This window comes from Sorghum bicolor, chromosome 9, assembly GCF_000003195.3.
Source record: "Sorghum bicolor cultivar BTx623 chromosome 9, Sorghum_bicolor_NCBIv3, whole genome shotgun sequence".
Lineage (NCBI taxonomy): Eukaryota > Viridiplantae > Streptophyta > Magnoliopsida > Poales > Poaceae > Sorghum > Sorghum bicolor.
Window position 1 is genome coordinate 54,632,518 of NC_012878.2, and position 14,159 is coordinate 54,646,676.

Here is a 14,159-nt window from a genome sequence, read left to right on the forward strand (position 1 = left end):
ATATACGAAAACAAAACCTAATTACATAGTTTGTCTGTAAATCACGAGACGAATCTTTTGACCTTAATTTAATCTATAATTAGACAATATTTATCACAAACAAACGAAAGTGCTATAATAGTAAAATCTAAAAAAAATTCACGTCTAAATAAGACCCTAGTTTGTAGGACGGAATGAGCCCATTTTCCAGCCGTATTCGCTCGGCAGAATTTTAGGGCAAGCTTGCAGCCGGCAGATGTAGACCGTGACCGTACTCTCGACTCGCCCACGACCGCGCCCGCGCGCGGCCCGGAGCTCGCCCGCGCAGCCCCTAGCGCCATCGCAAGCGCGTCGCCCGACGCCTCGCCCCCGACCTGTCCGCTACTGGAGCCCACGAGCCGCTCGTCCCTGCTGGCCTGCTGTGCGTCCCACGTCCGTCAAATTTCCGGGGACGGGGTCGCCCCGGATCTCACTGGAATATTCTCGTCGGGGACGTCTTCGCCCCATTTTACCAAACGCTGCTCGTCCCGGGGCCATCCCATCCCGTCCCACTTCGTCCCAGCAACCAAACACAGCACACAGCAGGGATCGAGCACGGCTCCTGAGACCCAGCTCAGGCTCGCAGCTCGACAGCGGCCTAAGCTCGCCCGCGCCTCCCCGTTGTCCGCCCTAACCCCCGCCGTCGTTGCGTCATCTCCGGCCGCTCCCCCGCTCCCACCTCCATGGCGTCGAAGCAGGCGGTGGCGAGCGAAGCCCTTGCGGCCCAAATCTACGGCATGTCTCGCTCCGAGATGTACGACATGATGTCCAAGATGAAGGTGCGCCATCCCCACGCCCACGCCCACCCAAATCCCAAACCCTACCGCAGCCCTGTTCCTCTCTCCTCTCCTCTCCTCTCCTCTCCTCTCCTCTCCTCTCCTCTGTCTCTCTCCACCCACCCGTTTGTTCACCGATTGGCTCACCGTTTTACTGATGTTTTTATGCTATGCGGCGCTTGCCCCTCGCAGACCATGATCGACCACGACCAGGAGACGGTGCGCCGCATGCTCGTCAACAACCCGGATGTCACCCGAGCGCTCTTTCGGGTGAGATTTCCTGCCGTGTGAGCTCAGTTTATTTTCCGTTTCTTAAATTTGGTGCCTCTGCTTCACCCGCTCGCGGAATCTAGATATCTGTCGGGCTTTAGGGTTTTGTGGGTTGTGCAGTCGTGTTTGGTTAATTTGGAAATAGTCAGATTCATTTTACTTGTATAAATGAGGCTATACTTGCCAGGCGACATTAGATTTTGTGTTTCCTGTTCTTCCAAATGGAGATAACTGTGTTTACCTGAGAAAACCTTGGATGAAGATAACTATGTTTTATGTACTAATGTTAGCCAGCAAGCTCTATTAACGTTAAAATCAATACTTGTTCTACTTTGCTATTGTTCTCCAACTGTTTATTTAGAAATATTCTTGTTCTAAAACCTGTGTATACCATTATTGTCGTGGCACAATATGTCTTGATTTCTAAGAACAAATGTGTTTACTTCTTTAACTGGGTTTGAATTTCTATGTGCATTTCAATAATTAGAAACATATATGACTTTCTTTTTGCAGGCGCAAGTGGTCCTTGGAATGGTGAAAACACCAAAAACTGTATGTAAACTAAGTTCTCGAACTTCTCTTAACATTAATATCTGGACTGCTAATCAGCAATTGAATTTTACTGTTTTTGTCTGAAAAATTGAATTTTACTGTTGCATGCCCTCTGTCCTACAGGCACAATCTTCAGACATGGTCCCACCCACAGCAGTGGCAACAGCACCTCCCTCAGTCAAAACTACTGCACCAGATCATGTCAGCTTGCCTCCGCCCCCATTACCTGCTAACCAGCAGAGTGTTGCTCAACTTTCTGCCCCGTTTCCATCTGGCTTGTCTAATGTGGGAACGACCATGGACATTCCTACTATTTCAGCAAACCCACCACAACCAATACAAGCAAAAGGCTACCCTATCCATCAGATGCCTTCATCAGCTCCTCAGCCATCTCAACATCCAAACATGGCCCTGCCTCATGCTCCTCCACAGTATTCCAATCTTCCATCACATATACCTATAGTTCATAGTCAGCCACAGCAACCTTTGCAAAGTCCTGCAATATATAATCAACAGTTGCAACCACCTTTGCCCCAAATGTCTAGGCCACTATCTATGCAGCCCTTTTCTCATCAGATGCATCCACAAGTACCAAATTCTTTTGGGTTGACTCATGCAAATGCTCCGCAGCACATGTTACAACAACCGATGTTTCATGTAAGATTCTATGCTGAATCCATATGATCCTCATAACTAGATACCGTGCTCATACTGATAGATGATGTTTGGAATTTCACAGCCAGGTGCGAATCCTCAAACTAATTTCCTTCCTGGCCAACCACCGCTGCCTAGCCAGCCACCACCACAGCAGCTGTATCAGGTACAATTTGTTGTCTTCTGAAATATATCATTATGTTGCATTGGAGTTGCTGTATTTACCTTTCCAAAGAAATTAATATGAGTATCTTCCCAATTGCATTTGTGTTTGATGAAGATTCAAGATTGTTAGGAAAAGTTACATTTAGGAAGTGCAATGAAGTGATCACATTCTTTATTGTTATCATCACAAGAGTTCTTGGTTTAGAACCATGGCCAAGTTTCATGTTGGGTCTGAAGTTATAACATATTTGTCTAGTTATATGTTCTGACCATTTTCAAATTCTCAGTATTTAGTAGCATATGCTCGAAATGTTCGTTTTTTTACCTAATAAAATCGGCATCCATATGGACCTGTAGAGTGATTCTTGTTATGAAAATGAGCTACATATTTGCTTAGCTAGGTTCTACTGATGTTTCCTTGTTCTAAGTATCATCTGGCTTTTCTTCCCTGATTATTGGTGCATATAAAGTTCAAGTTTTGCCATTGTTCTTAGGCCCATCGCGCTACTCTATTTCTAAGGGCATAAATACAACAAACTTATACTGTACAATCTCAACTTTTATATGATTGGTCCTTTTCATGTTTTGACAACTTCCAATCATGATAATGCACCATAGTTCTTGTGCTCCAGGAACATGAAAATCAAATAATTTTAATAATAAAAAACCTAACAAATTTCTCAAAACACTAGGTACTTTTGCTTCTTGTACTCATCTAGATGCAAAACGAAGAAAAGCTCTCTTGGCTTCTATTAATGAATGGGACTTGTGATGTACTGATATTGATGGTAGAACCCTTAGTAAAATAAAGATGAACAGGGATTTCCTTTTCCATTTAAAGTTGGTTGACCTGATTGTTTCTCTTGGGTGATCTCAATTTGATCACATGTTCTGCATTAAGAAAAATCAAGGGTTGGATTCTTGGAGAGCATAGTGTTGATAGAAAGGCATGAGCAGGTTTTACTGGAATGTTATTGCTAATATCAAAACATTAACATTGCAAACTTGTATGTGATGATGAAGAATGGTGATGAAAGCACCAGTATAGTGTCAAGGTCAATGGCAAAGGATTGTTGGCCTTAATGAGGTGGGCCATAATGAGCTATCTGTAGGGAAAATATCTTCAAGCTCAAGGTGCAGGGGGAGGGCCAAATAACAGAAGAACTGTAGTTTCTGCCCCTGTGTTGCACCGAGATGGGCGAAGGAGCAAAAACTATGTCATATACTCATAAGCTGTTGTGTTGCAATGTCATCAGTACATGTGTCTCTGTATAAATCTGGTTGTCTCCTTTCCATCTTTCTGAAGGAATGTACATACACACTTGACAATTCTTCAATGCTTGTGAAATAAATGTTCTTCCAGTCTCCTTTTCATTGCCCTAAGAATTAAAGGTTCTGAAACAAATGCTAGACTGCTAGATATATGTTTACTTTCTTGGTTGTTTAGTCACCACTCACCACTATAGTATCATCTAAGATGTTTAGAATTTTTGTGGCTGGTGTATAGAACCGAGATCACTGTTCTTGGAAGATGTCAACCATTTGTGCACATATATCTCCATGAACATGGTGTTTCATGTTTTCTTTCAAAAAAGGGAAAAGGAGAAAAGTTCAACAAGCTTCAATTACATATGGTCCAAATGAAGCACATGCAACTTATTGCAAATATAGTCTTGCTGTTGTACTCTATGAGTAGTTCAGTCTTTCATGTGATTTGGTGACCATGGTTCAGTGTATAACCCTTGTAATCTATCTTCTCAGCAGGCTAGTTCACACTACAATACACAAAGTACGACTCCAATGGGAGTTGATAGGTCAGCTCCCTGGGGACGGGCCCCAGAAGGTCCCACATCTGGCTCTCATTTCCCTGGACAATTACCTGGGTTGCCCGGACAAATGGCCCAAGGAATTGGTGGTATCCAGGCAGGCCAAGCACCTGTAAGTGTCTTCTGTTAGTATTTGGGAACAACAATTTTCTGTATTCTTCGTTAAAAAAACAATTGTCTGTATTACCATTATTACCTTCCTATGTTTTCTCCTGTTAGTTTACTTAACTCTGGTTATATTGCTCGAACAGCTGACACCTGAGATGGAAAAGATGCTAGTCCAGCAAGTCCTGGGCATGTCCGCTGAGCAGATTAACATGTTGCCTCCAGAACAACGGCAACAAGTTCTTCAACTACGAGACATGCTACGCCAATGATAGATCGTCATTTTTTTTTTTGACAACAATGATATATCGTCAGTTGAGTGGGTAGAAATGTTTCAGTTTAATGCAGCAGAGATCCTGACTGTGGGTGCCTTTTCGGTTTACCCATTTGTATCACCTGATTGACACCCCGACTGCACCCTATCTTGGAGATGCGATCGTAGAATGCTAGCCATTGTCGTCATTTATAGAAATGCTTGGCCAATGTGTTTTCCTATGGACTCGCAGAATGGCATGTTTTGGTCCTGTTCTGCTCGCTTCAATTTCAAGTCGTGTTAAACTCTTACGATGGGCCCCTCATGGGCCGTGGCTCCGTACCATGCTAAATTGATTGTTGAATTACCTGTTGCTAAAAAAAATAAGATTGTTGAATTACCTTCATCATCAAGAAAGAACACAGTTCTAGGTTTGAGGTTTGATTTAAACCATCTTAAATTCAGTGTTAATATTTATGACTGTAAATAAGTATATTATTAATTATTAAATCACTTCTCCTATATTTTAGGAGGTTTAGTTTTTGTTATGGTTTAGATAGTAGTTAATTTTGTCATGGTTATTGCCTATTGCAAAAAATGTAAATTATCTATTGTGATTCATCGTTTTAATTGTACTACTAGTTGGTTGTTTATGATTTGTGCTAGTTGGCTGTTTAAGGTCGTCTGAAAATTTACGCACAAAAAATATAGCAAATTCGCTATAAAATATATTTCATTTGTGTAAGTGTAATAATCATTGATATATTTTTAATATAAATGGAATTTTGTCGTTCCTACGAGTAAAAAGAAATATGATATTTGATACCATTCTACCTTGAACTACTCTCTATATTCCAAAATATTTGACGTTTTAGGATTTTTAGAATAAATTAGTGCTCAATGTAAATTGTCTTGTACTTGTTCTTATGGAAGGTCATCCATGTTGATTAAGGATTAAGACGCTAAAAGTAATACACACAGAGGCAAGCCACAACTCTAAGCTCAAGTTTTATGGGAGGGATGGAGTATTACAAAGATCTTTGTTACCCTTTTGATACTCCAAAATATGATATTTGGTACCCTTCTACCCCCAAACTACTCTCTATATCCCAAAACATTTGATGTTTTAGGATTTTTAGAATAAACTAGTGCTCAATGTAAATTGCCTTGTACCTATTCTTATGGAAGGTGATCCATGTTGATTAACGATTAAGACGCTAAAAGTAGTACACTGAGGCGCCATAACCCGAAGCTCAAGTTTTAAGGGAGGGATTGTGTATTACAAAGATTTTTAGAATTAATAATTAATTAATATACAAGGACTTTCGATACAAAGGGGGTGTTTAGTTCCCCGTAGAATCCAAAATGCAAAATGCTAACTATTTTGAAGTGATAAAATGCAAAATGCTAAATTTTTCAGGGTCATGTTTAGTTCCATCTAAAATGTAGAATTTATTGTCCTCTTGAGGCAAAAAATTAAAAATGAAGAATAATCACATTTTTACCAAAATTTTTGTATGGTGTTTAGTTCCATTTTACAAAATGATGGACTAAAACTCAAAATTTTTTGAAAAAAGGGACTAAACAGCCCAAAGTGACAAAAACTATTTAGCTATCGAAGAAATTTTGTCGTTCTTCCTTTCTAAAAGAAAAAAAAACCATTGTATGCATTTTTTTTACCTATTACATGGTACAACTGTGACACTTACATCATACGCATACTCACCCCTCTAAGCTCAAGTTTTATGGGAGGGATGAAGTATTACAAAGATCTTTGTTACCCTTCTGATATTCTTTTCTTTTAGCTGATCTTAGTGTTTGTGTTATGGTTGCTATTTCAAATGCGAAGAAACCTAAGATGGTTGTTTTAGCACTATGCTAAACAAATTAATAATTAATTAATTAATATACAAGGACGATACAAAGCGACATGAACTATCTAGCTTTCGAATAAATTATGTCTTTCTTCCTTATTAAAAGAAAAGAGTATTGTATGAATTTTCTTTTTTTGCGATTACACGGTATAATTGTGACACTTATAATGTATCCACACTCATCTTATGAACGCATGCACGTAAATTCTACTCTTTATGAGCATATTCTGAAACTTGGTCGACAAATCTTTCTCGTCGTTGACAGGACACCGAAAACAAAATCTTTGAATATTTGCTCCCGTAAGAAATTGAAACCAAGACCTAAGGTGCTACTAAGGCTTTATAAGCCCTTTCACAACTATTGTATGAATCTACATTATCGCATAATTATTGTAAAGTAGCTACAACATTTTCTTCTTTTAGTAGAAGAGTAGGCATAACATGCCCTTCTTATTTTCTCTGAAGGAGTTACTCTTAGGCCTTGTTTAGATGCGACATCTTTTTGGATTTCGATACTGTAGCACTTTCGTTTGTTTGTGGCAAATATTATCCAATCATAGACTAAATAGGGTCAAAAGATTTGTCTCACGATTTACAGGCAAACTGTATAATTAGTTTTTATTTTTGTTTATATTTAGTGCTTCATACATGTGCGTAAGATTCGATGTGACGAAGAATCTTGAAAACTTTTTGGATTTCGGTGGAAACTAAACAAGGCCTTATTTTATTTTCCGTGTTGCCTTAGCGGCAGCTCCCACCAATCACCCCCAAACGCGGGTTAGACTATCTCCAACAATCGTCACCTAAAATATAAGACCTATTTGTTCTTTGGATAGCGCTACAGATAAAAGGTTCCATACCTATTTTTAGTCTGCTCCAACAACAAGACCTAAAAGACAACACTCTCTGCAAATAGGTCTCGAGGAGAGAGGATATCCAAATTTGGGTTATGTCTCTTCTGATACTCAAAATGGGTCTTCTGTTGAAGGCTATAGGTACTGTGTTGAAAACTTATTTTGGGTTTGGGTTCGTTTCTGGAGACAGCCTTATACCCCTCTCTCAAGAAATTTCTGTAGAGCGAGAAAATGACGTAATCAACGTGTTTTGTTTTTGTTTTGTCTCGTCTCGTCGAGCGAGACCGACCCGTTCGTCGTCCTCCGTCCTCCCTGGCGGCCTGGCCGCCTTCCTCTCCGTCTCGGGCGTCTCGCCCTTTTCCTCTACAGCTTCCTCTGCCCAATCAGCTCAGCTCGTCCTCTCCCCGCCTCTCCCTCCCTCCCGTGAATCACCAAAATCCCTCGCCAAACAGTGATAAAGCCGCATTTCCCGTCGGGTTCGGTGGTGCCCAATCAGCTCAGCCCAAAATCGGAGGGAGAGGCAGCAATCGAGTGCTGCGCTAGTTCGGCCGAAGTCCGAACCAATCCCGCCGGGAATCCGGGTCGATCGGCCGCGACTGAGGCGTCTGGGCTCTGGAGGAGCGGCCGTCCGTCGGTGAGGAGGGATGGGGGGCGGCGGCGGCGGAGGAGCCTCTGGGCCGGAGCTGTCGACGGACAACATGAAGGGGATAGTCCTCGCGCTGCTCTCCAGCGGCTTCATCGGCGCCAGCTTCATCATCAAGAAGAAGGGTCTCCGCCGGGCCGCCGCCGCGACCGGCGTCCGTGCAGGTCGCCCCCTTCCCTCTCGTACTATTGACCGTGGTTGTTGGAACAGACCGGTTTTCTGGTCAAAAGAGATGTCGACTTTGGTCGGTTGGGAGCGTTTTCTGAACTCTGATGATGGCATGCGCAGGTGTCGGCGGGTACTCCTACCTCATGGAGCCCCTGTGGTGGGTTGGCATGATCACTAGTAAGGTTTCCTCGTGCAACTCCAGTAGAGAATTGGGCATGGTGCTTAGAGACTAATAGCCGTTTCTGAGCGAACGTTTTTTTTTTCCTCTTTCAGTGATTGTAGGTGAGATTGCCAATTTCGTGGCATATGCCTTCGCCCCCGCGGTGCTGGTTACTCCCCTTGGAGCGCTCAGCATAATTGTTAGGTCAGCTAGCTCAAAACTTTGTCCTTGCAATTCGGCAATTCTATTCATCTTTTTAGTCAAACACTCAAACTAGAATTTGACGTTGAGGGTGTCTTCACCCTTCAGTGCAGTGCTGGCTCATTTCATTCTGAATGAGAGGTTGCATGCCCTCGGGGTGCTTGGCTGTGTGATGTGCATTGCAGGGTCTGTGGTCATCGTTATTCACGCTCCACAGGAGCAGGAGATTACTTCAGTTAGGGAAATATGGAACATGGCGATACAACCTGGTAAGATAGACTATCATCGGTGTGATTCTGTCTTGTACAGTTGCTAGCTCCTGATTTGTAGGAAGTGGGATGTTATGACTAATGGGATATCTTGGTATTTTCCCTTGCAGCTTTCTTGCTATATGTTGCGTCAGTTATTGTCATTGTTTTTGTCCTGGTGTTCTATTTCTCCCCTCTCTATGGGCAGTCCAATGTGTTGATCTACACTGCCATTTGCTCTTTGATGGGCTCTCTTTCGGTAATGTCACTTCTGCCAGTGTTTCATATGTTCTGTAAATGCTTAGTTGATTATATTCTAATCTATTATTGCTAGGTAATGTGCTAAGTTTTCTTCTCATTACTCAGGTTATGAGTGTTAAGGCTCTTGGTACATCATTAAAGCTCACTTTCGAGGGAACAAACCAATTAATATATCCAGAGACTTGGTTCTTTATGCTTGTTGTGGCTACTTGTGTGCTCACTCAGATGAACTATCTGAACAAGGTTTGAACAACTTGTTACATGCTGCTTTCATTCAGTAACTGCAGTTCTATGACATAACTATCTACTTTCTAGCTGCAAAAATGGTATGCGATAGAGAAGAACTATGTGAATGCAGTTTGGGAGTTGAATCTTTGCAAATGTATTAGCAAAATTAGGTGCTATGTTTGTATGTTGCTTAACCTTTAAAGGATTCAAAAGGGAAGTAAAAAATAAGTTAGCTGGGAATAGTTTAAGATCAAATGACTATAAGAAATATATGGACATTGATCAAACTAGTGAGAATTAAGAACGGAATGAAACATAAAAATTTCCATGTAGACGTGATCTTATTGTTTCCTTTTTACCCTTGAGATTAACTTTAGGTTCAAGGGGTTTGGGTTTTAAATGATTTAGATCAAATTACGGTTAGGTTTGCATTGCTTGTTATGTTGACAAGTGCCATGTTCTATTCTCATCAAATCATTCTATGCATGCATATATATCAATATACTTTTTATCACTTTTTTCAACAACCAAATAGAGTAAAGTTTACAAAACTACTGCATTCATGTCCTAATTGTCACAGAACTACCACTTATAGTGCCTATTTCATGAAATTGTAACTTTGGGTTTCACAACCCTACCGTTTTTCCTCGATTTTTTAAGCGCCTGGGCCCACTCATCAGCATCACATAGTTCAGAACAGAATGGCTCTGTCTGTTCTGAACTGTATGATTCTGACTTGTGGACCCCGGTGCTCTGGAGACAGGCAAATGGTACGTCCGTGAGAAGGGGGCCTTAAGTTGTTTGAGTTCTTTGATGAAACGGACACTAGAAGTGGTAGTTTCCTGATAATTAGGACAAGGAATGTGGTGATTTCGTGAAATTTACTCAGCCAAATATGTTGGAAAATAATAAAGATAGATTAGGTTATCATATGCTAGCTTGGATGATGTGGACCTATTTTAATAGATTTGCATTGCATTCAAAACCCCATTTGCAGCCTTGTTTGTTTAGTCCCTGATTTTGTTTGTACCCCGTGGTTCATGTCCTTTTTTTTCTAATCCAATTTGGGCAACCTCTTATCCCTGACTCCAGAATATTGTCTAGTGCCATGTATTTTTTTAGATTTCTATGGTATAATTAATTATGATATTTGCAGAACAATGCACTGAAGTGCTTTAGTTTATACTATAGTTACCACAAATATTATGGTACTTTTGGTTCCTGTTCTGTTTAATGGAGTAAGTACTAAGTAGTACTTTTTTGCTGTAGGCACTTGACACGTTCAATACGGCAATTGTATCTCCAATATACTATGTGATGTTCACAACTCTTACAATACTTGCCAGCGTCATAATGTTCAAGGTAAAATTTTGTTTTGCCCTTGGCATATATATTTATTCCATATTTCATTCTTCCATTTACTCCCTCGTGCACTTTTTGGACCCTTTCAGATATTTTCATATTGTTGCATTTGTTTCTTATGCATTCCTCAGTTCTAGTATTATATGAAAAAACAGTAAACTGATGTCATTCTGTTTAATTATTTGTGTAGGATTGGTCTGGTCAAAGCCCGGGAAGCATCATTTCTGAAATTTGTGGTTTGGTTGTGGTGTTGTCCGGTACCATTTTGTTGCATGTAACGAAGGATTATGAAAGGATCCCGCAATCAAGAAGTGTGTGGCCTTTACTCCTCTCTAATTGAAGTCATCATATAGCTCTCATACGAATTTTCTTCATACCAAATCTTTTGCTATTATGTAGGTGTTTATGCACCATTATCTCCCTCCTTGACAACTAGATTAAATGGAGAATTGTTGAAGCATGTCGAGGATGAGAGGACTTCGGACGAAGAAAAGGCATTGAGAAGACAAGAGATGTACTAGCATCAGAATATCAAAGGAAAACTCTGATGGACTCTCCGGCAAGGGCTTGTATATGGCATGATAGTGATAACCTTCCCATAGCGATTGTTGATTCCTCAATTACAGTTTGATAGTTTGTGTACATAACCGGATACCTGCAGCATTGTTTGCATAGTTAAATGTGGCTGCCGAGTGATTGCAAATCTGCAGAGATGGTGGAAGGCTGCACAGTTCCACCAAATAGAATCAAGTCGGGTGCATAGATTCTTGTCGAATTCCCTTCTCCTTTTTGTAAGTTCCTCAGTTTTGTCCACAGCATTTGTTCCATGTGTAGAGTTAGAGAGGCCGAGTGAAGCACGGAGATCGTATGCAACTGTGAATGATGTACATTATTATTGTCTTAGTGAAGTTCATGCAAACTGGGAGTGATATACTCAATTAATCCCAAATTATAAGATATTTGACTTTTTCAACACCAAGTTTGACCACTTATCTTATTTAAAAATTTATGCAAAATATTAATTCTTTTGTTGGGGCTTGGTTTATCAATAAAAGTTCTTCAAGAATGTCTTGAATTTAACTATGTACATTTTTTTTAACAAGATGAGTGATCAAACTTAGAGTCAGAAAAGTCAAACGTTCTGTAATTTAATTTAGGATGGAGGGAGTACATTATTATTGTTAGTGATGCTTCTGCAAATTTCTTGTATCATATCATCTTTGTCCTTTATCTTTTTTTTAGGAAATCTTTGTCCTTTATCTAGTATTGCTATTGCCCAAGAGATCAGAAGTATCGGTGTAGAAAAATCATATATAGATTTGCAACTGTCGTGTAACAGCTCCTAGTCCTAGATCTGTAATTATTCATTAAAATAATCAATTAATATTTATTTTTTTCTGCCTCACAAGTCACAACCGCTAGAAGCCTAGAACCGCTTAAGCCGACGAGATCCAACCAGCTGCTGCTGCTGCTGCCTGCTGGTGACACGCTCTGTCAGCTCCACCACCTCTATTATAGTACTACTAGGCCATGTTTTGAACGCGATAATTATTGTCTGTTCTGCACAATTCCTATTAATTCTCTCAATTGTATCTAGGTTGTGTCATTCATAAGAGATGATACAATGTACTCATTCTGTTTCAAATTATGTCATTTTGACTTTTCTAGATATATAATTTTTTACTATATATCTAGATTTACCTTTATATTTAGGTGTGTAACAAAAGTCATGTAGAAAAGCAAAACCGATCTATGAATTAGCATGGAGGGAGTAACTAGCTTAAATTGTTCTAATATAAATTGCAACGACAATTCTTACCCATTTAAACTGTGCACAAATGGCGTAAAATACACGTATCAAATTACATTGTTTACAAAATAACACATTACATTATGATAATATATCCAAATTTCCTTCGCTCACGAGCATTACAAAAATACCTAGGTACTGAGAAGAATAAGGTGTTTGGACGGTATAATTTTTGGAGTTTTGAGAAGTGCAATATTTAGGGCAGAGGAAGCAGTATTAAATAGCTTTTTTTTGTTTTCAAAAATATACTTTGTCAACAACACTACAGTTCAGGAAACTACATCACCCAAATAGATTTTTTTTAGTGGAATCCAAATATTCCTAGATTTTATTTAAGAATCCGATTTTGACCAGTGGGCCTAGGTATTCAGGCCTGCTCCAGGCCCGTATAGATTTTTAGGGTGCCGGTTCACGGCCTGGCGTTTTTCCTCCCGTCCACCGCCGTCCGCCGCCGCTCGCACTCTCTCGTGGCGCAATTAGGCTACCGCCGCCGCCGTAGCCGCCGCCGCCCTACGCCACTTCGTCGGGCCCTAAGCTGCCCACCAGGTATGCGCGCACCCCTTCTCTTCCATTCGTGCTCTGCAACACCGAACACCCGAAGTCCCGAACCCTAACTTTATCTATTGCTATTTGGGTATTCGTATTCGAATCAGGTTTGTATTGAGTTTTATGTGTCCATGCCCTTTACTGGGTTCGCCCCTGCAATGTGTTGGTTTAGTTTAATTGCCTCTGTGAAGGCGGAGGAAGTTGGAGGTCAGTGGATAGTTGTGTGTTAGCATATTATTCAACAAGAGCAGAAACAGTTTACTCTTGCAAATACATTATGCTGTCCAGTCCAATACTGGTGCCGTATGTCAGCAGTTTGCAATCACTCTTGCCCCCATTATTGTTTAATAGACAATGCTCATGTTGCCCTACATTAAGGAGAGAAAGAAGTGACTGGATCATTTGTACTCAAAATCCCAACCCTTGTCTTGTATTGTTCTCTCCTTATTATTGGTTATATACCTACTAATTATTAGTTCACATTTTGATAGTTATTATCTAATGAAAAGATGTGCTATCTGAGAATCTAAACGGCTCACTCCAGTTTTATCAAAGTAGTCGGACCGAAGTTGACATTTATTATTTTGTCTTCTGCAATGTTCTGTCTATATACGTAGTGTTCCTCAGATGCATATAATTATGAGTTAGTTATTTTGAAGCTTCTCCTGTGCAATAGTTTCTCACCATTCTGATCACGCTGTTCATGGTCAGTTTCATCCTGACTTGTCATTTTCTCACCATTCTTGCTGTGCAAAACCAAGCACCTGAGCCTTAACTTAATCTACTTAGGTATTTGTATTCGCATCTGATCTAATTACAAGTTTATATATGTATTATATGCCTAATAAATTCACCTTTTTTTAGCAAAATCATTGGGTGTACATGGGTGTTCTTTACTGGGTCCACCCCCGTTTCCTCCTGATCTCCGTGCTACATGGATAGCTGCATAGACGCTTATGTAATCTGTATTTCAAGAAGGATAGCAAGAGGCTTATGGATATGATAGGACGGTTCACTGTTTTGGGTTTGATTTACCCCTGGCGATTTTTGTTGTGTATGTAGGTTTTGAAATATCCACATAATCCTATGGGGTTTATTGCTATTTATTAACTTATGTACAAAATTGGCTGGCTCTACTGTTTGCCTGGTGCATTGTATTGTCTGTCTTGAATATGCCAACCTTGA

The 14,159-nt window shown here is 40.4% G+C and overlaps 2 protein-coding genes across 4 annotated transcripts; both read left to right on the forward strand.

The window, feature by feature from the left end:
• On the forward strand, positions 403-4,928 carry LOC110430594 (pollen-specific leucine-rich repeat extensin-like protein 3). 3 transcript variants are annotated; one of them, XM_021448398.1, is made up of 7 exons: positions 403-797; positions 987-1,064; positions 1,578-1,616; positions 1,740-2,273; positions 2,356-2,436; positions 4,197-4,373; positions 4,513-4,928. In XM_021448398.1, the coding sequence occupies exons 1-7, from the start codon at positions 702-704 to the stop codon at positions 4,636-4,638; spliced, it is 1,131 nt and encodes a 376-aa protein (XP_021304073.1). In that variant the 5' UTR covers positions 403-701; the 3' UTR covers positions 4,639-4,928. The 3 variants fall into 3 exon arrangements, with proteins under 3 accessions (XP_021304073.1, XP_021304074.1, XP_021304075.1); XM_021448399.1 differs by having other exon boundaries at positions 4,200-4,373; XM_021448400.1 differs by lacking the exons at positions 4,197-4,373; positions 4,513-4,928 and adding an exon at positions 3,459-3,809.
• LOC8082962 (probable magnesium transporter NIPA4) lies at positions 7,586-11,593 on the forward strand. Its single transcript, XM_002440020.2, has 9 exons — positions 7,586-8,154; positions 8,279-8,335; positions 8,432-8,522; positions 8,628-8,788; positions 8,899-9,026; positions 9,134-9,271; positions 10,526-10,618; positions 10,809-10,929; positions 11,018-11,593. The coding sequence occupies exons 1-9, from the start codon at positions 7,992-7,994 to the stop codon at positions 11,137-11,139; spliced, it is 1,074 nt and encodes a 357-aa protein (XP_002440065.1). The 5' UTR covers positions 7,586-7,991; the 3' UTR covers positions 11,140-11,593.

Coding starts and splice junctions, on each gene's coding strand:
- LOC110430594 (XM_021448398.1), top strand. CDS start 702: ATGGCGTCGAAGCAGGCGGTGGCGAGCGAAGCCCTTGCGGCCCAAATC. Junction 798..986: donor ACATGATGTCCAAGATGAAG/GTGCGCCATCCC, acceptor TGCCCCTCGCAG/ACCATGATCGACCACGACCA. Junction 1,617..1,739: donor TGGTGAAAACACCAAAAACT/GTATGTAAACTA, acceptor TCTGTCCTACAG/GCACAATCTTCAGACATGGT.
- LOC8082962 (XM_002440020.2), top strand. CDS start 7,992: ATGGGGGGCGGCGGCGGCGGAGGAGCCTCTGGGCCGGAGCTGTCGACG. Junction 9,272..10,525: donor AGATGAACTATCTGAACAAG/GTTTGAACAACT, acceptor TTTTTGCTGTAG/GCACTTGACACGTTCAATAC. Junction 10,930..11,017: donor AAGGATCCCGCAATCAAGAA/GTGTGTGGCCTT, acceptor GCTATTATGTAG/GTGTTTATGCACCATTATCT.